Genomic DNA, 25,921 nt, shown 5'->3' with positions numbered 1-25,921 from the left:
TTTTTTTTTAAAGCTTCTTCCCTTTTGCTTTTGCCTGAACCTCCACTCTGGACTAGAATTGATCTTGGTGACAAGATAAAATGGTACCATGGCATTTTGGCTTACTGTGAGGGGTGTCTTGATTTACCTAACTGCTGCTTCTGTGTGCTATTGGCTCAGTTTTTCTCTTGATAAAATCTTAGCATGTTGCCAACAGAGCCACTCTGATTATGTTCTGTGACATTTAAGGCAGACATTTAAAATTTGGGTGGGATGGGGTAAATTATGATATATAAAAACCCTGAGAGGGCTTTTGGAGTCTTAAAAATATATTAAATATTAAGATATAATTTTGGAATTTTAAAAGATCCTCATAGTCTCCCTAATGTAAAATATTAAAAGCAAAACTCTTTTGGCTTTTGTGACTATGGGTAAGTGATTTTATCTTAGCCTCTGCTTCCCACCCATATAATGTGGATATGGTATTATCTAATGCATAAGATTGTTGAAACAAGGAAATGACATATTGTATGTAAAGTACAGTACTCAGCGCCTTTCCTGGCATAAACTCAGCACTGAATAAATAATACCATTAATATTATAATTATTATATTATTAATACTATTATTGGTTTGCGGGGCATATAGAACACAGATGGTTCATTTAGTTGACATGATGATCCTTAAGAGGGGGTCTATGAGCTATTTCCTAGCGCTGTAGAAAGTGTTTTTAAAAAGCTGAGAAATACTATTTTCAAGGATAACTGTGCTCACGGCCTACTACTTCCTATTTATTGCCTTTGCTTTGCAATGATTCCAGTTTCAAAGAAATCCCATATGGCTTTTAGCCAGGTCTTTTGCAATACCACCTGTTTTTATTTTGGCTAGTAAAAGAAATCCAATCCTAAATATTAATCAGTTGAGAGGGCTGGCCATAACTTTCTTATTAACCAAGTCTCCCACCTTCACAGCCCAGATCTGGATCTATATATAGTGCCCCTAAGTTGTTTGATGTGGTTCTCACCTCCTCTCTGAGCTCATACTGATCAATGATGCTTTTCAGTTTCTCTGCAAGCTCTGTGTTTTCCTGACACAGCTTCATATTTCGCTCACTCTGCTGTTCAATTTGGGCCTGGATATCTGTCAGAGTGGTCTGGAAATGACTTGTGATATCCTTCCTTTTCTCTTCTTCCTCTCGTGCCCGCTGAAGGGTTTCCTCCTGTGTATAAAAAGCAAAGTCTCTTTTAGGCTGGTTTATGTGCATCCAGGTTTATAGAACTCAGGGTTAGGTCAATGAAAGGAGATCAGTGTGCAGGGTTAAGTAGGATATTTTTTCTCTCAGTTCTCTGGAGCTAACCTTGCTCAGCCCCAAAATAAATGTATGAGCAAACGTTTCAGTTGTAAATACACAGTTACTCAGAGCAGGTGCAATGAGGGCCTTGCAATTGATAGTTAGTGATGAATAGGCTTGTTTTAAAGATGACGGGTCGTCATCTTTAAAATGCACTGAGTGCATACACTACCACTTTCTAACAAACACGCAGTAACAGGGTTTTGATCTCTTGGCTGTGGCCTGGAAAAAATGCCACTCAGCTTTACTGATGGATGAGACAGATCCTGTGTTTCCTTGGTTTGGCACAGAAAGAAGAATAATAGATCTTATATTCCTCTATTAAAAAAAACACACACACACAAAACTATGGCATGTTAACCACGTAATTGTATTACCCAAGTTTAGTAAATATAAGTGATCACAATATAAACTTTTTCTTAGTAAGAAAAACTTTCATCAACAAGCTTGAAAAGGAAACAAAGATAGCTATAGATCAATTATAGCAATTCAAGAATGTAAAAAGAAATCTTAGAAAATTTGCTGTACATTTTATTTCTGAAAGAACAATCAGCCCACATGTCACATAGGGTAATTGAAATGTTCAATATAAAGTTTGAATCTGAAAGCAATTTTAAGTCCCAAATTTTCTTTAACTCTGAAATGAAACATCTAATTTCTCCCTCTTCCACTTTGTTAACATTCAAGAATGGAAATTAACTTTTATATCATTTCTGTTCTCTTTTCTCCTAAATCAAAGCACTCCCTTCATTGCTAACAACCAACAATGTGCCCAAATTTCCCCCATAACTATATTGAGAATTATTTGCTTTGTGATGATTCCTCTCATTCTTTTAGAATCAAAGGGTTTAATCTTGCTGTATCATAGCAAAGATAGAGACACTGCTGAAAAACGATATAGGCATTTTAGGATGCCTTTCAGTTGTGATTAATTATTATTATGAAAGCTTGCTTCATGCTTGGCAAGTAAAATTATATTGCATTTAGTTGCCTCCTGTGATCAAATTATGTAACAGGATTTTTAAAAAGAAATAATGATTTAAATAGAAGTAATTGTGCAAATCCTTATTATGATAGTAGAATATTGTGATCAAAATAAAAACTGGTGCTAAGAATTATGCTCTGAAAATACATTAATTTATCATTAGGTATCCTCTTTCCTCTACAATATTAACATATTCTCCTACTCCAATAAAACTCCTGCTATCTGAATCATAATTAAGTCATAAAACCATTTCTTAGGGGTATTGTAGGAAATAGCCACACTTCCTAATCTGAAGACATTAACTGAGATGTTATTTCCCTGATCTTTGTATGCTAACACTCACTATATATCTTTCACTAAGCATGATTATAACCATCTGTAAGAGTCACTGAATATACATATGATAGTGATTGTCTCCTTGCTGCTTCAGCTTAGCTTAGAAGTCAACAGGTTCCTAGCTGTAGAACTATGGACCATGATCTGAATGCCATTTGCATTTATAACTATTCCATCCATGAATGAATGAGTAAATGAAAGAACCATCCCAGGATAGTCAGCAGGTTTGAGCTTGTCACTGGCAACGGGCTACAGAAAGAAGGTGTGGGTGTCAGGACGGTTTAAACACAGGTCAAACCATCATAGTGCTGAATCCTGGCCCACAAAGTAGCATTTTGCATTTCACAGTACACTGTTTCTCAGTGAGAGAAAAAGACATCTGGCAAAGTCTTATATAACATTTGATTCTATTGGTAAAGAATTTGGAATCATTTGGATGATGTCAGAGAAAAAAATTTCCTTATCAAGCACGTTATTCAAAATGGAAATTAATAATGCAAATAAGATTGAAGGACAAAGTCTGAAATAACTAAGAAAATGGGCTGTGCAAGCAGCACTGTGCATCTTAGAACTGGTGCTGTGCCTGGCCCATGATTCATAAATATTCAGTAAATGTTTATTCAGTGAATCAATAAATTATTAATTTACATACAGACATTAGTAACGTGGACTAGGTGAGTCTTATAGTCCTTTCCATGTTAAAATTTTGTGATATTCTGATAACAAATCTTATTCATTTACTAAAGTCATATTCCCTGAAACACTTACCCATCTCTTACTGGCAAGTTCTTTTTCAGTATAGTTTGAAGTTTCACATTTATTGCTTCAAATATATGGGTATTTCGTTGAAATAAACCCATGTCTTAGAACTTCTCTGGTCTTTTTCTAAATTATCTTAAATTGTGAGGTTTTGTGGGTTTTTTTTTTTTGACTCACTGAAGAATCAATTTTATTTTATTTTTTTTAAAGATTTTATTTATTTATTTGACAGAGAGAGACACAGCGAGAGAAGAAACACAAGCAGAGGGAGTGGGAGAGGGAGAAGCAGGCCTCCCGCTGAGCAGGGAGCCCGATGTGGGGCTCGATCCCAGGACCCTGGGATCATGACCTGGGCCGAAGGCAGATGCTTAACCAACTGAGCCACCCAGGTGCCCCCACTGAAGAATCAATTTTAATAAAGAATAGTAATAGTTAAGGGTTTTTTTTGGTGGAAGAGCCTGGCATGCATCCTTTTTCTGCATCTTCCCAGGCTCCTAGCACATGGATTTTAGATGCGGATATACTTAGGTTGTTTTACTAGTATGGCCAAGGAAGCTCATACTACTTTGACCCTTCTACGGATAATAAGTATAAGGTGTGGACAAAATGCAAGAAACAACTACTTAAAAACACTGGAGAACTGGAGATAGAATCAAGCAAATTCTAGAGGGAAGTTGACACCTGTAAAAAGGGAATGGTATACTGTAAGTTTCTCTCTCTCTCTCTCTCTTTTTCTAGCTTTTAGCTTGAATGCAGACTGAAATTATCAGCTGCATGGGATGGATAAAACTCTCATAAAAAACCTACCTACCACTTTTCTGGTGTGAAGAATGAAGAGTTCTGGGCAGCTATAGCTCCTGGAAGATGAGGGGAGATTCCCAAAAAAGAGAGAGAGAGAGAGAGAGAGAGAAAGAGCCCTAAATTCTGTGGATAAATTCTGCCCAAATCTTTGGCTGACCCTGAACCAGACAAGTGCAGTGTAGACTCAAAGCAGCCTAACTGAGAAAAAAGAAATGAACTGAGTTTGAGCTGCTGCCCAAGAGAAGGGATTTGCAATTTGACTCTAATCAAGTTAAATGCCTTCTTAAAAAGAATGACAACAGCAACATTCACAAGGAGTATAGTAGAATCCATATGCTCCACAACACAACAGCTGCAACATCCAGGATACAGTCTACAGTGACTTGATATATGAAGAATTAAGAAAATGTGACCCATTCTCATAAGGAAAGATAATCAGAGGAGGCCTATTCCATACTGACCCAGATGTGGAATTAGCAAATGAGAATTTAAAATAGGTATTATAGGTATGCTTAATGATTATAAAGGAAAGTATTATCTTAATGAATGAAAAGATAGGAAATCTCAAGAGAGAAAAAAAAAATCTCTAAGAAAGAACCAAATGGAAATTCTGGAGTTAAAGTAACAAAATATGAAATTTACAGATCCCTGGGTGGACTTAGAGCAGAATGGAGATGACAGAGAAACGAATCAGTGAATGTGAAGCTAAACCAGTATAAATGATCTAATCTGAAGATAGAAGAAAAAAGATTGGTGAAGAACATATGAGAGACCGAAGGACCTATGGGACAATAGCAAAAGGTTGTCTGGGTGGCTCAGTCGGTTAAGTCCCCAGGGTCCTGGGATCAAGCCCTGAGCTTAGGGCTTCCTGCTAAGTGGGGAGTCTGCTTCTCCCTCTGCCCCTCCCCCCTGCTTGTTCTCTCTCTGAATAAATAAATGAATAAATAAAATCTTAAAAAAAAATGTCTAATGCACATGAAGTTAGAATCTTAGAAGGAAAGGAGAGAATGAGACATAAAAAATACTTGAAGAAAAATGGTTGAAACTTTACCAAAATTGGTGAAAGACATAAATTACAGATACAAGAAACTCAGCCAATCCCAAATAGGATAAGTATGAAGAAAACTGCAGCTAAATATAAAGAAGTCAAAATTCTGAAAACCAAAGAGCATAGAAAAACCTTGAAAGTGGCGAGTTAAATGGCATATTGCATACTGGGGGACAACAATTCAAATTATTGTTGATTTTCATCAGAAATTGTGGTGGTTAGAGTACAGAATGCAGAACCTATAAAAGGCTGAGAGAGAGAAAGAAAAAAAAAAAAACCCTTGCCAACCCAGAATTTTATATCCAATGACTATAGCCTTCAAAAATAAAGCAAAATAAAGACATTTTAATGATTAAAAAAAAGAAATAAGAGAATTAATTGCCAGCAGACTAGTATAAGAAATACTAAAGGGAGTTCTTCAAGCTGAAGGGAATGACACCAGACAGAAAGCTGAAGCTTCAGGAGGAATAAAAAGTGTCAGAAATGGTAAATATCTGGGTAAATAAAGAAGACAGTTTTTACCTTTAATTTTTAAAGAAATGTATAGGATCATTTAAAGTAAAAATTATAACATTGCCTCATGGGCTTTATAAATATATGTAAATGTGGTACATATAACAATTATAGTTTGAACGGGGGGGTCAGTAAATGGACCTATTTAGGTTGCAGTGTTTCTACACATTACATAAAGTGAGACAGTATTAACTCCAGGTAGACTGGAAAGTTAAGAATGTTTAGGTAATCACAGAGCAACCACTGAAAATACAAAGAAGTATAACCAAGAGATAAATTAGAATGGAATTTTTTAAATATTCAAATAATCCAAAGGAAAGTGGGAAAAGAACAGAAGACCAGAAAACAGAGATGGCAAATAGTGAATAAATAATAAAATAGTAGAAGCATATCCAACCACATTGATAATTACACTGTATGTTAATGGACTAGTACTCTAACAGACAGATATCATAAGAATGAAAATGAGTAAGATCTAACTATATACTGTCTATAAGAGGCTCACTTTAAATATAAAGGCCAGGTTTGGAAATAAGGATGGAAAGAGATAGGCCATGCAAACAATAAGAATAAGAAAACTGGAGGGGTTTTATTGATATCAGATAATGTAGACATCAAGATAAAGATTATTACCAAAGGACATTTCATAGTGATAAAACAATTTATCAAGAAGACATAACAATCACGAATGTGTATACCTGTCAAATTAATACTTCAAAATACACGAAGCAAACATCTACATAATTAAGAGAAGTAGACTGTTCCCCAGTTATACTAGATTTTAAATTATACTAGGAGATTTCCTCAACAAGTGATAGAACAACTAGACAGAAATTCAGTAAAAACCTAAATGATCTAGGGCTAATTGTTGCTTCTGCAAAATTACACCTAACGTTTGTAGAACACACCTTCTTTCCAAGTGTGTATAGCATGTTTGTCAAGACAGACCATGTATGATGGGCTATAAAAATTAAGCAACACTTCTAAATAATCCATGGGTCAAAGAAAAACTGAGGGGGAACCCGGAAAAATATTTAGAATTTGAAGCCTGATTTTGATACTTAATATATGCATGACCTTGGACAACTGATTTGGATTGCTGAGTTTCAGTTTATTCAGCAATAAAATGGAGCTATTAACCCTTGCAAGGTTGTTGTGAAGATTAAATAACATGTTATTTAGCGCAAGTCCTGGCACAATAATTATACTTAACTTCATTGTCCATAACTGGAGGCCATTAGTGAGGCTGTGTGTCTATACTGATAGGGTCTCCTGCCACTTCCATCATTCTGTCTTTGGATGCTATCCAAAGAGCACAAGCTACATCATCCCATTCTTTATTTTATTTATTTCTTTATTTATTTTAGGGGGGAGGGGCGGGGGGGGAGAGAATCTTTTTTTTTTCCCTCAAAGACTTTATGTATTTATTTGACAGAGAGAGACACAGTGAGAGAGGGAACACAAGCAGGCGGAGTGGGAGAGGGAGAAGCAGGCTTCCTGCGGAGCAGGGAGCCCGATGCGGGGCTCACTTCCAGGACCCTGGGATCATGACCTGAGCCGAAGGCAGATGCTTAACGACTGAGCCACTCAGGCGCCCCGAGAGAGAGAATCTTAAGTAGGCTCCATGCCCAGCCCGCAGCCCCACATGGGGCTGGATCTCATGACCCTGACATCACCACCTGAGCCAAAATCAAGAGTTAACCGACTGAGCCACCCAGGCGCTCCATCCCATTCTTTAAACATCTTTGTTGATAGTCTTCCCACTATATCGGATTTAATTTTTATCTCCTTACAATATAACACTACTTATGGAAACACACGGTGCTGTTTACTTGAATATGTATCTTGAGTTGAGAATACTGCTCCCATCCCCAGGCCCCCATTTAACTGGCATTTCTGATTGTCACTAGTGCAATGATTGAAGACATGCCAGAAGCCCTTCTCCTACAACTTGTGATCTGAGAGTTATAGTTCATCCTGCTGGCCTTCCATTTCCCAGATATCTGAAACCAGTCTGGAATATGAAGAGCCATGATTCTCTTCCAGCCTTCTGCCCAAGTCTGTTGTGCAAACTCAGCAGTGATCTTAATCTCTCTGCTTCTTAAAGGATCTCCTTTTAAACATATGTAATAATAACTATCTCACAGAAATATTGGTGTCTAATTAATTATTGTTTGTCAAAAGCTTTAAGTTCTTCAGCTGGAAAGGGGATTGTGGACGCCTGCAGTATTCTCTTGGAGAGCCCTGCATCTTGCTTCATTGATGGAGATAGTGTCTGTGTGTAACCAAATTAGGCATACTGCTATAGGCTTATGCTGTAATTAATGAAACCCATGCAAACTGAATGGAGAGATCAGTCTATTATTTTTAGATTGAATAATTAAGTCTGAAGAGCTTCAGTGTTTTTTCAAGTAGCTTCTTTTTCAGCTGACTATTGACATTTTGGCTCTCACTCTTGCTGTCTAATGTCAGTTAGTTTTGTGTCCGTTTTTCTCGTGTCCTGCAGATTTCATTATAATACAAAAACTGTTGAATTTTTACAAATTCGTATTTTAAAGAGTAGAACTGAGTCTTATCTTGAAAAAGAAAACAAACTTGAGGTAATAAAAAAGCAAGGGGGATGGCACACATTTTATTGGGAGCCTGCTCTGTGTCAGGTACTACGGAGCACTCTACACATATGACCTCATTTAATTTTTCCCTGGCCACATGGTGAAGTTGGTGTAATCCCCATTTTAGGGATGAGGAAACAGGCTTGGGGAGTTAAAATAATTTATTGAAGGTCAGAAACTCATGCTCTTTCCATGAGTGGCAGAAGCCTGTGTCTATGCAGCATGCCAGAAAGTGTGTTATTCAGAGTGGTGGTGATACATACCTTCAGTGTCTTGTTGTGTCTCTGCAACTCTCGGCATAGACTCTCCAGTTTGCTTCGAGCGAGGATAGCTCTGCTGTGTTCACTTTGTAACTGGTCCTTTTCTTTTTGGATTTGTACCTGTTTCTTTTGTAAGAGCTTTAACTTCTTTTGCTCTGTGCGATGTTCGTCCAGCTAGACACGAGAGGTGCAAACGTAAAAGAAAATGGCAGGAATTGCTTTTGAGTTGCTAGAAAAGCATCACAAGAGGAAATACCTAAAGATCACTCTGTGGTTGTTGGAAACATTTTTTGCTATTGTCACCGCCCCACTGCAATCAAATAAACTTCACAAATGGGACTTTGCAATACTTGTAGATATGGCTTTTAGAGCCTATCATTTATAGGTTTTTCCTTATCATTATAACGATCCCTTCTTACTCTGATCTTCTTTTTGGTGGTCTAGAAATCATTTTCTTTCTCTTGAATCTCTCTAGTGATACCAGTCAATAGAGAAGGGCATGTCTTGGAATCTGTAGGCCGTCAGAATTCACGATAATGCCTTGCACTGGTGCAATGGTCAACGGTGTGTCTGCTTGGTGTATATTTTGTGCTCACAATTCTTTCTCAAAACAATCTCATAGCAACTATTCTTTTAAAATTAGGAAAGCATAAAACAACCTCCTGGTAAATGGAAGATGAAGTTTGTGGTTTGTGAAACAGGGAGAGAAGAGAGAAAGGACCTCTTGACTATCTACCATTGGTGATTTTCCGCCAGAGCTTCAGAGGTAGCTGCTGCACAATTCAGCAGTGTGAATGGCAAGTGTCCGTAACATGCCCTGCCCTCTGACCACCCCCAGCCTCCATGCTTATGGCCAATGAATCATTAAGAGAGAGTACATTTGGATTTTGAATGATCTATTATCTTTTTCTGAAATTTAGATATTGTTATTATTGTTATTGCCATTATGATTTAGACTTTATCTTTTGAAGATTAAATCATATGTCAGGGTTTCTCAACCTTAGCACTTAGAATATTAGGCCACATAATTTCTTGCTGTGGGGGGGCTATCTTGGGCATCATAGGCTGTTTAGCCTACCTACTAGATGTAGGTCCCTGAACTACTGGATGCTAGGATCACCTCCCACAATCGTAACATCCATAATATCTCCAGACATACATCGACTATTGGCCCTGATGAGGGAGCATTGCCCCATGTGGATCTACCTGAGTGCCAGGAGGAAGATACTCTACATGTGTTTCATAAGTTGGAAGTTGCTTGCTTATCAACAACGTAATGTTCTAGTTTTACTGCAAAGTCATATACGTTTGACATTTAGCTAGGTCTGTCTTGCTTTGCTCTAAATAAAAACCCTTAACTTTCTGACAATTTTTTAAGAGCATGGCTAATTTTACTCAAATAGTTCAGGCTTGTGAATACATACATGGTTTCTTAATGAATGAAAACAACATATTGCAACTGAGTCAACCTCAGTCAGATACTTCCTGGCTTAGTGATTTAATGATGCACTTAGACACCATAACACTTCTATACTATTGTGACAGGCATATTGGATTTTTATCTGCTCTTTTTCTTGCTCTCCCTTTTTATTATTAAGTTAAAAAAGTAAAATTAATGACAATTACTAAATCAGAATAGTATTAGTGATTTGTTGTAACTACATTAAAACTGAGGAAACTTAGAAAAACTACTTCTTCCAGGTCATGTGGTATCTTTATTAATAAATGTATCCTTATTTGTTAATGAAAACAATAGTAGGTAATATTACAGGATTCAGAATCTGCAAGGGTGAGTTAGCTAGAGTGGCAGTTTGATTCACATCTTTGAATTTGATGATTTATTCTATGTTAATACTTACACATCGGACACCTTCTATATTAATGTCCAAATCAGTGAGCAATGGAATAGGTTTTAGTCCCCAGGTAAAAGACTGAAATTATTCATAATTTTTCCTTTCTGAAAAAGAAATGTAATGGGTTTTTGGCCAATTTTCTCGTATTCATTTTTCCTAGAATGATCTTTTGGGTTTTGAAGTTTATTATAGGACATGATATAAATGCCAAAGTATAGTAAGTAAGGCTTAATTAAGTTGAGTAGGCTCTCTGGAAAGATAACCTCTGTTGGGTGACTCCTGACTGGGAGGGTGAGTAGGTGGAGGGAGTTCCTAGGGTGAATAGCTGTGGCCCAGGAAGAAAATCTCAGGCAGACAGGAGAAGTGATGCTTCTCTGGTTTGCTGCTGTGGGCTGCAGCACCCCACATGGCTTTCCGGACGAGGCTGGAATGCTGCCCAGTCCAGCCAAGTATGGAGCATGGCACTAGAAACGAAATATGAATGGCATTGGTAGAAGGAGGTAAATTGAAGGGGCAAAGGGAAAACGATGTGGAAAATACCGAAGAGAACAAGGATGGACATGTCGGTGAGAATGGGGGCCTTACTTTTGGGAAAAATATTTTTGAAACCTAACTTATTTTATGGCGTTGAAATTGCTCATGGACAGTTAATAGCTAATGTTAAGCAAGCTGCGATAAAAACAAGTTGATATACTGATACTTGCTTTATAAATTTCTACCATTCTTTTGGAAAGTGCTATGACCATTTAAAAAACCCCTATACAAACAAAAGGCATTCATACCGTTTGATTCAGTAATCCCAATTCTGGATTAGGATCATAGATCATAAAATGAAGGAGAAGGAACAGATCTAAGGCATGACGATGTTCAGTGCAGCAGTATTTGGTAAAGCAAACAGTGGACGGAATCTAATGTCCCCAAATTAGAGGCCCAGGAGATAATGGCCACTTCCTGGAAAATGACATAACTATTACAAAATATAATTATAAAGACTAAACTACATGGGCAAATGTCTGTTGTATGAGCCAACAGAACTGGATACCAAATTATATATGTACCTTATGAAAGTAATTGTTATAAAAAGTATCTCTGCATATATAGCAGCACTGGGAATGAAGACGGATAAATCAAAGTTTGTGTTTTAGGTTATGGGATTAGAGATATGTTTGCTTGTGTCTGCAGCATTTCTCATATCATCGTGATGTGGGGTTTATGTGATTAAAGAACAATTAAAAAGTGTTGGCAGAGTTAAACAACCAGCCAGTGACTCAGGGTTTCAGAGTTCCTCCGGGTCTATTGCAGGACAGTTCAGCCCAAGAAGATGCGGCAATGTGACAGGAAGAAAGGGACGAATGGGGACCATGGGACGACGAGAGTTAGAAAAAGAAAGAAAACAAGTCACCTGTTAAACTCCATCAGTAGGGATAAGATGAGGGGTTTGTGCACCTGTGCTCATTCAGTTTTGGAGGCCCTCTTTTAAAAACAAAACACACAAAAAACCCCAAAATTAAGAAAAGAGAATTGCATGCAGGGCCTCAGAGGGGCCCATGCCAGTGAGAGGCTCTGACTGAAACTTCGTTAGTGGCAACGTAATTCTGCCTTCAACCTGCCGCCTGGAGGAAGCATTTTGCTGTGTGAACTTAGCGTCATACTCCTGTCACTGCTTGTCCAAAAGAAATAAGTGAATGAAAACATATTTTTTTAAAGAAAGCAAGCAGAGGGACGCCTGGGTGGCTTAGTTTGCCTTCGGCTCAGGTCATGATCCCAGGGTCTCCTGGGATCGAGTCCTGCATCCGGCTCCCTGCTTAGCCTGCTTCTCCCTCTGTATGCTGCTTCCCCTGCTTGTGCTCTCTCTCTCTCTCTCTGACAAATAAATAAATAAATAAAGTCTGGAAAAAAAAAAAAAGGAAGAAGATGGGACGGAGAAGCACGTTGGCTAGCCTCACGTCAGAGGGTGTCACATCCCAGCGGTGGGTCACACACCCCGGGGAGTAGTGGCCCAGACCTCAGATGGCAGTCCTGTAGCAGAGAGGCTGGCCTCACTGAACCCTCCTCTTTTTCCCAACTGACCCATTGTGGGAGTACTGGCGGGGAGGCAGTGCCCTTCACGATTCTGTGATGTCTCTGAGTGGCTTCTCTGCCTCCCAGTGGCCTTATCCAGAGGGATCCTGTCTGGAGAGGACCTAGAACTAGGCACAAAGCAATCCACATCAAACACTGCCACAGGGGAGGGGGGGGAGAAGAATGTAGACCAAAGAGAACAAAGGAATGGTTGAATGAATGACTGACTGAATGAATGAACAAATAGAGTTTTCAAGACCAAATGAGAAGGTGTCACAAGCTGAGGGTAGGATAAACTCATCCAACTTGCCTTCCTGAGGGGACCCCTCAAAACACCTAGGCATAAGAACTGAATGAAAGGGGCGCCTGGGTGGCTCAGTTGGTTAAGCGACTGCCTTCGGCTCAGGTCATGATCCTGGAGTCCCGGGATCTAGTCCCACGTTGGGCTCCCTGCTCAGTGGGGAGTCTGCTTCTCCCTCTGACCCTCTTCCCTCTCGTGTTCTCTGTCTCTCATTCTCTCTCTCTCAAATAAATAAATAAAATCCTTAAAAAAAAAAAGAACTGAATGAAAGTTTGCCTTTAAGTCGATTATATTTCTGTTTTATTACAAACCCAAAAAGAACTTTAAAATATCCACAATTTTCAGTGATCTCTAATTCTCTCTTCCATTCCCCAAATTATACATATAACTGAAGGCAGAATAGACTCCAACTCTATCCTCTTTCTTTGTTGTGCTGTTTTTCCTCAGTTTTTCTGTTTCTTTTTCCTTTAAAAAATTTCTGCTTTCATGTATTCTCGCTTTGGCTTGTGTGAAGTAACCAGCTATGGTCTCTAATGAGGTACCTGAAAAACGAATGGCCTTTTCTCAGCTCTAACCAGAGCCTGAATCTTTCTGACACAAAGAGCTAATCAGAGATCTTACCAATTCGGCATACTTCTTGAATAAAAAATCAAGTTTTTCTTCAGGTGTTTGCAACTTGTTCAGATTTTGCATTAGCACGTTGGCTTCTTTGCCTTCAAAAAACAAAACAAAACAAAAAAACCATAAAGACATTTAGAAAAATGTTTTAAATCTTTTGAAAATAGTCAAAAGAATAAAAAATACTGACTTTATATGTCACCCACTTCCCCGCATTGATTAATTTAAAAAAAAAGGAGAGCAGCCAATCAAAACTTCTGACGCCCACCAAACTGCCAACATTGATGCATGCGGTTCTAGAATTCCAGCCCAAAGCACAGGAATTTGACAGTTTAGTCTGCCATTTTTGGGTTTTGGTTTTGTTCTTTTAGTACCTTTTTTCTCTTTTGGGGGGGGAACCAACTGTCTTGTTTCTGTGCATGAATGCATTCCGTGAAGTTTGGGTGGGAATGTTCTGCTCATATTTCCTACCTAGCAGAGAATAAAATCAACATAGAAGGAAAACCAAGCCAAGACACAGAGGGCCTTCCCACAGGCCTTTTTGTATCTCTGTGACAGTGGGTTCAGCCTTCCTGGCCCTTCCTTCTTCCCGCCCAGGCCTTAATCTTTGTTGGCAGGCTCCTTTTCTGACCCCACTTGGAGTTTATTTTACATTTTTAAGACTCATCTGTTCATGATTATTTGATAGTGAATCTCAGATTCTTCTCTTTCCTCATTTTCTTCCTTTTGTCTTCTTTAGCTCAGCCTCCCTGTTTGCCTTTCTGTGGGCCTGGAAATCTTGTTTTCAAGTAGCCATTGGGCTGAGTGTTGGTGGGGAGGAGAGGGACCCTGGGGCCTGCATGTACCACTGATGGTATCTTTTCAAAGAGTCTGATCAAGGTGGAACAGAGTGACGGCCCCTCTGTCTAATTAGAATAGGAAGGTCAAGCCACACAGTAGAGGCCACGTTTCCTGATGTAAATCTACATAAGAATATTAACAACTTTGACAACCTTTCCCCAAGAACAGGCATTTCCCTTTTGCTAGAATATTTGCTTTTATCCTGGGGAGGCAGATAAATCATGGAATTAGGCTTACCATATGAAGTATATGACATGGGACATGCTTATACTAAAAAAAATTTTGCATTGTTTACTGAAGTTCAAATTCCCCTTGGCATCCTATATTTTTATTTGCTAAATCTGGTAACTCTAATGACATCAAAGAATTTTAGGTCTAGAAGGATTTTAAAGAGCATCCAGACAACTGATTAATTTTATAGATTAAAAAACTAAGGCCCAGTGAAGGCCAAAGTTACATAATTAGTACTGGCAGAGCCAAGGCTTGAATCCAAGGTTTGTCTACTTGCTCTAAATCACTTCATTCCCATGTGGAATTTGGATGCCAGGAAACCCAGAGAAATAAAAGGAAATTTTTTCTTAAAAAACATGACCTCATTCCTAACAGCCGGTTTTGTCCATCTCTGCCCAGTGAGTCAATTCAGATTAGAGACATGGCCTACGACGGGGAGAAGGTGGGTGTGAGAGGTGCCCACCAGCTCTCCAATTATGGCCTGGGGCTTATTGTGCTGCCCCACCTCTCCTGTGCCTGTGCTCAGAGTTATTTCTCGATTAACAGGGAAGGATGTGACATCCCTTCACCCTTGTCTTCAGTCTGGGAAAGGGTCCCACATGATGACTGTCGTCCTGAGTGAGTGTCGTCTATTAGAAGAAAGAGATTGTTGTGGATCAGATTTGGCCCAGGACCCAGATCATGTTTGGTCCATGGCAAGTTCTCAGTAAATGTCGGTAATGGTGGAACAAAGCAAAGCCAACCTGTGCCCACTAGTAGCATGTGAATTAAATGAACACTGTCCTGAAGACAACTCTGTGATTGACTAGAGGACAGACAGATCTTACTCTCACCTGTGCCTCTTGAGTATATGCTTAGGATACCTCTTAGTAGGAGTACGGTCACATAAAACCATTATGTGTCTCATTTGGGGGACATAGAAACATTTGAGTGAGTCCAGTGGGTCTCTTTTTCTCTCCACATGAAGTACCTTCTTTCCTTTTTATTTTCTTTAACTGTGAGAAGAGGGTTTTGTTTTGTTCTGTTTTGTTTGGGGCACACTCACTGAGGTATCTTTCTGCTCTCATGTCCTGTTATTTTGTGTAGAAGGTCAACATTCAGAAGCATCAATTTATCCTTCAAAAATTATTTTGCCCTTCAACAACAACAACACAAAAACCCAGGAAACCGGAGATAAGCATGTACAGAATGAATAAATTTGTGACATCAGGGAGCTTAATTTTTAAACTTCCATTGGTTTGCTGGACTAGAATGCTGTGTGGGATTATGGAGGAGAAGAGGAATAGACAGAGATTGCTCATCTTCTAATAAAGGCTGTAATTACAGTTCTACAGAAATGGGGTCATTTGGTGATAGTGCAAACACAAGAGACAAACTGACTTTTTTCAGGGACATTTTCCTGGGAGGGAATGACCTGCCTTTTCCCCGATGTGTCATTCCAAAGCAGTGTGATTGTGAGATTAGTCATAAAGAAAGCAAGGGACAGACCTGAAGTCCCCATTAAAGCTGGAGAAGGCAGGTGAAGGGCATATGGCCATCCGTCCACAAAATAGTCAGTTAGTAGTAAGTCTACAAGGAGGTAGGACCACCTGAGCAACAAGAGCAGCCATGTCGCACATGGCTATGGCCAATGACACAGTTGTAGACTGAGGGAGTATTGTAATACAAAGGAATGATTTTTACATCAAAGAAACTAAAACATTAAATTGAGATAATGAAATCAGCTCTATAAATGAGGACTGGGATTTTTCTTAAACTTTTAGCATAGTGATAACTGTTTATACTAAGTTTATGCGGATTTGATGAGTGTCTAAAACCTGGCTTTTTCTCTTCCAAAATTATCTTCTAGAAATTTGGGGCTAAAATTTGGTCTTGGACACACAAGTGTGCCTCTCTTTCCCCTTCCTGATTTCCATGTGTTATGGCAGAAGCTTAAAGCTGGAAAAGATCGTGAATGTTCTGTTTCAAATGTTAGACCCAGATTCATATTTCAATGTTAATTTTGTTTTCTAACACAATTTAAAAATAGTGACTATGATACAAATAATTCCTGAGTATCTATAGGTATCTTTTGAGAGAAATAAGATTTGTGTATGTTGATAAAAAAGGACAGTGTAGTTAAATTCACACTGGACTAAGGATAAGGACTAGACCCTGGGTTCTAGAACAGACTGTGTCCCTGACTTATTGAGTGACCTGTTTTGTAGAGTCTTCAACTCTCTGGGCCTAAATTTCCCTGTCTATAAAATTATTAAGTTGACTGAATGGGTTCTGAGTTTAGCATTTAGGATTTGTTGATTCCATGACTGGAATAATTTTAACCATTTTTAGCTTGATTTAGACAACAACAAAATTAACAATGTTTGGGTGGTATATTTGTCTTCCCAATATGTTTGGGGGGAAAAAAACCAGACTTTTAAAATTTATCAAGAGTCTCTTATGCCTCATTGTCACCTCTCATAGTCTGGTTTTTGTTTGTTTTGCTTAGTTTTAATGGCTTATCCGTTTTGAAAATACTGCTTACTCTGTATTGTTTTTATTTGGCCAACATTTTATATCTTTTGTGTTTTAGTCACCTTGTTATATGTACTTGGAACTTCGGCCTCTCACTCAGTTCGGGAGAGGACCTGGACTTCTTATTAGGTCAGTTGATGATATGTTTGAACTATTAGCAATTTCTTGGCTATAACTATACAGAAAACTTTCTTAAAAGAAAAAAAAAACCTTCAAGAGTCTAATGATGAGGAGATTATTCCAGGGGAAAAAAAATAAAGCAAAACCTCAGTGAAAAAGAAAAATACCAGGAAGAACGGTAGGAAATGAATACATCTATTCTTAATTCTGATCAGAAGAGAGTGCTAATCATTTTGTTCAAGTTATAGTTTTCTCTCCCATTTGACCTATTTTTAAACCTCTCCCTCTGTTTAGGATGTGGCCTAAAATCTAGCTTCCCTGTGACTCTGCTCATGAACCTTGCAGTCTCTGTTGATTCCTCTTTTCCCTGAATTCTTGTGGTCTCCTAACATCTCTTCCAAAAATTCAGCATTTGTATCCAGGCAACAGTTTATCCCCCTTTCACAGTGAAACTAGCAATGAAGCTAAAATGGAGAAACAAATCATCTGGGAAAGTGCCCATTCTAAGGAAGAGTAAGTAAATGGCTTTCTAAAAACATTTCAGAATCCACTGTTCTAGTCAAGGTCCTCCAAAGGTACAACTGAAAGTCGCCTGTAACTAAAAACAAACCATTAACTGAGCTATGGTAAATGCTCCTTAACCAATACACCAGTTAGTTTGTATGTCTCTTCAATCCTGCAATATCAGTAACTTCAGTTCTGCCCCCTTGCTTTCTTTATGACTAATCTCACAATCACATCAACTAGTTGAGTAACCTCTTTTGTAGACTCTTAAACTCTCTGAGCTTCAATTTCCCTGTCTATAAAATTAGTGGGCTGACTAGACGTATTCTGAACTCAGACTGGACCTGTGGATCAGCTTTGTTTTCCTCCCAGGCTTATGCTTCAAACCTCTGATTTCCTACTCAATCAGTTATCAACCTGAATGTCAGAACGTATATTCTATTTTATCATTGTTCTGTGCTTATTACTATGTGGTGCTTGTGCAGCCCACGTACTGTTGGCAGAGGAGGGATTAATAAGACATTTGTGAGTCTGGAGGATGGGGTCGGGGAGGTAAGGGGGTTACTTTAGATGTTGACAGGATGTGTCAGGATCTGTCTAATGGGGAATCTGTTTTTGTTTCCTTCAATTCATATGCCAAGGGGAAAGTGACTCTATCAACTAAAGAGATTTAAAAATGTTCCTCCAACTGCTCTGGTGTATAGTATGTCAATGGTGGGAAGATATGCAGTCCCTAAGGGAAAAACAAGTCCTGGGTACTTGGGTTGTAGAGACATTTCCCAAATAATCAAAGGTGTTCTATGAAAGAAGGGTGTCTTTGGTCCAGTAAGTCCAGGAAATGTTGTAAACTATGCCCATCTCTACTGAGATTTTCATTGCATATATTAAAGGTCAGAGAATTCTGGCAGTAAGGGAACTTTAACTTTGTCTGAAATCTCAAATATCCCAAAGTATATACTACGGAAAATTTTACGTTAGAGAGCCAGAACATTTCAGCATCTCAAAAATACCAATAAAGCAGATATTATCTGATAAACATGCAATAATGAAAGACTTGTCTTTGATCAAGTATCTAAGCAAAATCTAAGGATATATTTTCAGTTACTGGTCAAATGATTTACTAAAATTCTATAAAAGGTCCAAATAGATTCTAAAGAAGACCACAGCCAGGACTTCACTTTTTCTTCAAAAGGACGGAGGAAGAACTTTCTGAAACAACAGAACCATTGCTTCCACAATCTATCTGTATCAGAATTACCCTTGGTACTTTGGCTCCACTCCAGTCCTCCCAATTCTGAATTTCTGTACTCAGGAACAGCATTTTTCATAAATTCTGTATTTGACTCTAATGCACAGTTAAGTTTGAAAACCACTGGTCTAGACAATAAACAGCTGAGTAGCCTGCTAAAGCTACTTGCAGACAGCTGAAATCATGTTTTAACTGGTGGTTACATATTTAGATTAGCCTAAAAATGTTTAAGTCTCATAATGTAGCTGAAACATTATAGTGCTTAGAAGAATATGCTGATGGTGTTTGGAGGACTGGCATGGAAGTGTCAGCATTCACATACATGTAGTTAGGGTGGACGCAAGTGGGTACCCGACTTCACAGTCATTGGTTCTGATCAAACATTCAGTTGAAATCTGGTAACTTGGACATAGTGGCAGAATTAGAGTTGTGGAATGTTTTCTTTCTCTACAATTATTTTGATTATTTGGTAATTAGATGGTTACTATAGATTTTGAAATAACTCATGGAAGACAGAGAAGAAACCAAAATTGGTCATCTTTAATTTTACCCCTAATTTTTTCATATCCTGATACAACACATGTACATTCCTCTGTATAGATAGTTGTAGAGTGATAAAGCAAAAGAACTCTCCGGGTTAGGAACACTTGAAATCATAACCCTCCATGATGAGATTATATACTGTCTTATGGGAAGTTTAACAATGACTAATACAAAGGGACATTTCTGAGATGTCTTGGATAGATAAGGAAAAACAGCTTTTGAACACAGAGCAACTTTATTCTCTTTCCCAAAGAACCAAAACACTTGAGTGATTCCAGTCTTGCACTTTGCAACTTGGTAGATATATTTAAAGTATTATTTGGGTTATTTTATTCTTTATGTTGGGTGAATCACGTGTCCTATTTAAATGTGTCTTTTAGCCCTTCTTAAAAGCATTGCCCACAATGAGTTTTAAGTACCATGGTGATATCCCATGCCAGCAGAGACATATTTTGGGATTTATAGATAGCTTGTTATTGGAATCTGAACACAGTTCTGACTCCAGTGCCCGTGATCTTTCACTTTGCCACACTATCTTCCAGAAATGAATAAGACATTATAGCTGTCCCTGATAAGATTCTCCACCTCCCTTGGGAGGCAAGTGTATAAACAAATGATTGATGCAGAAAATTTACTGGAGAGGTAAGGAAGGTGATGCTAACTCTAGCTGGGCATGTCTGGGAATGTACCATAGAGGAGGTGGTATTTGTACTGAGTGTCACAGTGAAATTCACCAAGGAAAGACAGGCAGAGGGGCTCTCCTATGTACAGTAACATGCTTTCACTAGTAGCTAAAAAATTAACTCTCTCATCCTTCTTTCACAGCCATTTTTGGTGTAGAATCCCTCATGGTCTCCTAACAATTTTCCCATGCCTGTTCTTAGCACTTATCCTATATAACAGTTAGATTACCTGTCTGCTTTTCTCTCCATATTTAGAGCTACTTAACCAAAGGGTCTTGCTGACTAATTTATCTTTGTGTACCTAGCCCAGTACCTCATAAAGTTGAGGCATTAATAAATATTTGCTGAATCAATAAACTAATGAGAGTAAAATTATTTTGTGCAATTTTTGACATTCTATAATTGATACTTTTTAAAGTTTTGTGAAATAAATATTTTATATAGTAAGAGAACATACTACTCAGTGATCTAATTAACAATCATTTTATATACAAACCATCTCTAGGGGCACCTGGGTGGCTCAGTCATTAAGCGTCTGCCTTAGGCTCAGGTCATGATCCCAGGGTCCTGGGATCAAGCCCCACATCGCTTCTCCCTCTCCCACTCTCCTTGCTTATGTTTCTTCTCTCTGTCTCTCTCTCTTTGTCAAATAAATAAAATCTTAAAAAAAAAAAACCCATCTCTATATTTATATTTTGCTTAAATCCAGATTCCACTAGCTTTGCTTTAAGTAATTTTCCTTTCATTTCCTTGTTCATTCGTCCTTATAACAAATATTTATTGAGCACCTAGCATGTGTCATCCACTATCTTAGAGACTAGGCATCCAGTGATGTCTGAATACACACACAGTCCCTGTTCTTGATCTGAAAGAGCTAAAAGAAGACATGCATTAACTAAATAATCACAAAAAGTAAATGTACACTCTCAAAAGCTGCTAAATGCAAAGAAGGAAAGATAACACGGTACAATAGAAACAGAAAACAAGAAGACCTTATCTAGGGTTGGGCTACGAAAATGCCATTTGAATTGTAAGCTAAATTCAGCCCAACGGGGTGAACTTTAAGGATTTCTAGGTAGAGAAAATAGGATGTATGTGGGCTTTGTGGGGGATGGAGCATGCTATGTTCAAAAAACTGATAGAGAAGATCAGAATGATGAGCAATTAGGCAGTAGTAGTAGTGGTGGTGATGGGGATAGAGAGTTCAGGAGGGAGATACTGTGGGGTAGAGTGATGGGAGATAAAGCTAGAGAGACTGGTTTGGGTTAGACCATTAGGGCCTGAAATACCATGTTAAGAATTTTAGTCTTCGTCCTAAGAGCAGTGGGAAACCACTGGGGAGACAGGGTAAGTGAGTAACATGTTGAAAAGTTCACTTTCTCTCTTTTGAGGGGAAGCAGCTAAACACAAGTATAGCAAGGAAAGTGTAGGGAGACCCTGAGGGAAACTCTTACAGTAATCCAAAAATGAAATGTGGCTTTTAGTAAAGTTTGGAGGAAGTGCCCCGTTTTAGGAATCATCGAAGAAAAGTCATGCATTAGAATATAACTACTTGCCTAATCCTTTTAGGATTTTCTTTTCCAACTTTTGCTCTTTATTGCTGACAGGCTCTTTGGCTGTGGTTGGCTCTCCAGAAGCCATGGGTTCTCTCTCTGTCTCTTCAGTGGCCTCATCACAGTCCCCATCCTCATTGTCGGGTGGTTCTATGTTCTCAGGCTGCTCCTTTGTCTTGGTGGGACCCTCTTTTTCAGTAGCAGACCCATAGGTATTAATGATGTCTTCTAATTGTCGATTCAACTCCTCAGAGATATCATGAGCTCCCTGTTCAGACTGCACACCTGACTTCCCCTCTGGTGCTTGAAGTGGGGTTGCGGAATCCTTATCATCTGGCTTCTCCAAGCCATTTTGACTGGGTAATGATGAACTGTCCCCTGGAGGTGTTGACTGGGGTTCTCCTGAGAGCTGTACAGAGTGATTCATCTCCATACTGGGAGTAGTATCTAATGGTAAGCATAGTCAAGTTGTATATAGTTAACCCAGTTATATGTAAAATGTAAGGATATCCCCAAAAGGGCACCTACTAATTACAGTTTCTAACATAGAATGAATGTACTTTCACAAACCATTGATATTTCAATTAATTAGGTAGAAACAGTGGGAAGCCATTTTTCCAAAGCGAGTCATAATATTAGCATATTTTTGGTTTTGGTCTTTAAATTCCAGTAGAAATTCCTATGATTGACATTAATGGAGTAATTCAAGATATTGTTTTTCATGTTATATTTGTCATATTGCTTAAGACAACTTGTGTTAACGTTCTCTTACATTGTTCTATGTAGATTTATGGTCATTGGAAGTACATAGATGTCTATATTTAAAATGTTTAAAGTGCTGTTATTTTTTTTCAAAGTGAAAACATTTAATACGAGAGTGACTGAACTTACTAAAATCACTCATAATGACAGCAGTCATAAACTCTTCTAATTCATAAGTGAAGATTTGATAAATATGAGTACATTGATATAAATGAATTATTATACTATATACAGGAAATACTTTCTTGCTTTTCAGGTGTTTTCCTTTTCTCAGATGAGCAACACATAATTATCCATCAGCAGGATACATTTTCTGAGTTTCAAACGAGCTTCATTTTTGGAATAAAACAGAGAATGGAGGAAGGTACAAATTAACCAACAAACTAGTTTGGAACCATGCTGATAGTCATAATAATAATGTCTTGAATTTCAATTATACTTTTTTGTTCCAATATAAAAACTGACTTTCTTTTAGAAAAAAAAAGAAGATTACAACCCTTTTTTTCTCAGTCAAGAAGCTCTAGGATAACTTTGTAATTTTTAAGAAATAGTAATGTTTAATGAATAGGAAGGGAATGAACTTGGGAAATAATCCACATATAATATGGCCTCTTTGGAAATAGGGGCTGAAGTACAAGCTCAGTCAAAGAATACCAGGATTTCTGGCTATCTCCATTTCTCGGGTTGCAATAGAGTTGACTTAGCCTTTTAAATGATGGTGCATTTTATTTGTAAATGGTATCTAATGGCAATGCTGCTAATTAACAGCATAAAAATATGATGGTGTTCTCATAATGCACAAGTTTTGCTGTTGTGGTTACCCAAGAGGAAAAACAAAAACATACTGTTCCATGCACTGCACAGCTTGTTTCTCTTGTTCTCAGGGCAGGGGATGTCAAGTGTTTGGACCCCAATAAGAACGGAAAATTCAGCCTACAGCCAGTGCCTCCCACTGATGGCCCTCATCAAGTACTCATTCACTTCGAAGGAAGTACTTTTTTTCTCTTACCCACTTTAATGTACCGACTTTATTATCAAATGATGCAGTAAACAGCCTTATTGTTTTCATCACTGGCATTTCTTTATCCTGACCCCTACTTGTTGGGCACACTCATCTATATTTAACTTATGCCTCCCCTAAGCTCCGAGAAAGATACATGGCACCTGCTGTCCAGCCAGAAGTTATTTTAAGCTCTTCTAAAAGGAGCCATGACATTTAGCTCTTCTTCTTCAAAAATCAAGGGAAGAGAATCCTTTTAAAATCAGAACTAAAAGCAGTAAACATGTACTGGCTTAAATACATATGTGGGTTTTAAAGTGTTAGGGAGCCTTCTGAGGAAGGAATAAAATCTAAAGTTAAACCCCAACTTCAGAGCAATGAATTTAAAACTGACTTTTCACAGGAATTTTAGTATGGTTAGTCTAAATACAAAAGTTGTGTTGTATTTGATTTATTCTTCATTCCTCAGAGGCCACAGCCATTGATGTTTTTAATATTAATTCCACGGATATCCTTTAAACTCAAAGCCCACATTTACTTTAAAACAGAATAACTGAGTCACTGTAAACCACAAGACAACTCAATTCCTAAAAGTAGCCTCAAGATAAATCAACAAGAGGGGAAAAAAAGTCAAAGAACTCCACTACTTTTAAATTGTTCCTTTCTGTATGAATTGACAGCAAGAAATTATTTCTAAATTTTATCTTCTTAATACACTTTATTGCCTTTTTTTGTTGTTGTTGTTCCTCTGAGAATTTTCACTTGTACGGGGAACCCAGCAGATTATCACACACATCCCTTCCTGAGTAACACATTTCAATTATAAATAAAACAATGGAAAGTTCTTCCACAGTTCAGCAGCAATCTCAAAGTTGCAAGTTTCGAACACCACAAACCGCACCCTACACCTTCTCACAGGGCTTGGGGGAGCGTTTGTCACACTTACCAGAGACAAGGAGCTAAGCAGAAAGAGAAGGAGAGGCAAGAGGCTGCAAAAAGCTAGTCAGAGGAGCGGCGACAACAGGAGACAGGCAGCTGTGTTCTTACAAGGGAGAGAGAAACCACACACACACACACACACACACACACACAGGCACCCATGCGGCAGGAGAGCAGGGAGGGGGTGGGGAGGGAAAGGAACAGTGTATGACACAGCAAGAGAGAAATACACCCAAGTTTCAGTAGCTGTCTCCGGGGGCAAGTGTCTGGGGAAAGAGAAACAGCTGATAGATATCAGACTCTCCATGTTTTATCCTTTAAAAAGTTTAAACTCTCACTATAAGCCCCTCTGTTAACACAATTTTTCACCGTTGTTCTTTTGGGGGGAGATCATATTTTCTTATTCCTTAGTTTGTTTCCAGTGTGGTCCATGATTCATCTTTCTTTTCCTTCTTATGCTAGTCGAATTAGCGTCAGATTTCTTGTAGGAATCATGGGGGGAAATTCCAATGGCATAACAAAAAGGAGGTGGGAGAACTACTTGAATTCTGATGTCATTGGTTTGTTTGTAAAATTTGAAATACAAATGGAGGTGGCTGTCTTGGCGCTGGGTTTGGTGGCATCTTCACGGACATGGTAATTGGCGTAATTGGCCTCAGATCCCACATCTTAAGCATGTCACCACCTTCACATCTCGATAAGCCCTTGGGGAGGCAGTCACTTTTTCTTCCTGAGTTGGAGCCTTTTCCACCAACTGCTTTTCCAAGTTTTTCCACCCTTCTTACGTCTTCAACTTGCTCCTTAATCCTCCTCAGGAAAAGAATCTTCTCTTCATTCACCATAAAATGCCCCTTTCTCTTACCTTACATCCATGCCCTTTTCGTTCTCTTTCTAGAAAACATGTTCCCACACTTTTCCAAGGCGGGTTTCTCCATCAGAGTTCCTGCTCTTGGGACTGGCTGGGCATAATGATACCCATTGTGGTATGCAGAATAGTGCCACCAGAAAGACGTCCACATCCTAATCCCAGGAACTGGTAATACGTTACTTTACAAGATGAAAGAGACGTTGAGATTTTGCATATGTGATTAAATTAAGGATCTTGAGATGGGGGGATTATCCAGAATTATCTGGGTGGGCCCTGTGTAATCACAAGTGTCCTTAAAAATAAAAGAGGGAAGCAGGGGGGTCAGGGTCAGAAAAGGACTCCAAAAGAGGTCAGAGTGATGTGGGGCCGCAAACCAAGGGATTTGGGAAATGAATGCAATTCTGCTGATGACTGATTTTAGCTCAGTGAAACTCATTGTGGAGTTCTTACTTCCAAAACTGTAAAATAATAAATTTGTGTTGTTTTAAAGCTCTTAGATTCATGGTAAATTGCTACAGTAGTAAAGGAAAACTAAAATATTCTGCCCCCAAACATTTTCTCATGCCTTTCTCTGAGTTCAGGGGAGGCATAAGTTATATACAGGTAAGTGTTCCCAACAATAGGCTGTTACTGCATCAT

At 38.5% G+C, this 25,921-nt stretch overlaps 1 protein-coding gene across 3 annotated transcripts in view; it reads right to left on the bottom strand.

Moving 5' to 3' along the window:
- TXLNB (taxilin beta) overlaps window positions 1-24,555 on the bottom strand; it is a 41,707-nt gene extending 17,152 nt beyond the window's left edge. Inside the window, exons 1-5 of one of the 3 annotated variants that reach the window (XM_027604073.2) lie at window positions 24,422-24,555; window positions 21,717-22,160; window positions 13,480-13,571; window positions 8,647-8,817; window positions 1,003-1,197 (exon numbers count right to left, since the gene is read on the bottom strand). In XM_027604073.2, the coding sequence (XP_027459874.2) occupies window positions 1,003-1,197; window positions 8,647-8,817; window positions 13,480-13,571; window positions 21,717-22,146 (888 nt within the window). In that variant the 5' untranslated portion in view covers window positions 22,147-22,160; window positions 24,422-24,555. Of the gene's footprint in view, window positions 1-1,002; window positions 1,198-8,646; window positions 8,818-13,479; window positions 13,572-21,716; window positions 22,161-24,421 lie in introns of those variants that run through there. The other 2 variants (XM_027604075.2, XM_027604074.2) reach the window with 2 other exon arrangements.
- Between the last annotated feature and the right edge of the window lie 1,366 nt (window positions 24,556-25,921).

The sequence above is a fragment of the Zalophus californianus genome, chromosome 7 (genome assembly GCF_009762305.2).
Source record: "Zalophus californianus isolate mZalCal1 chromosome 7, mZalCal1.pri.v2, whole genome shotgun sequence".
In the NCBI taxonomy this organism is placed as follows: Eukaryota; Metazoa; Chordata; class Mammalia; order Carnivora; family Otariidae; genus Zalophus; species Zalophus californianus.
The sequence above is the reverse complement of the archived record's forward strand: the minus strand, read 5'-3'. Positions and strand labels throughout refer to the sequence as shown.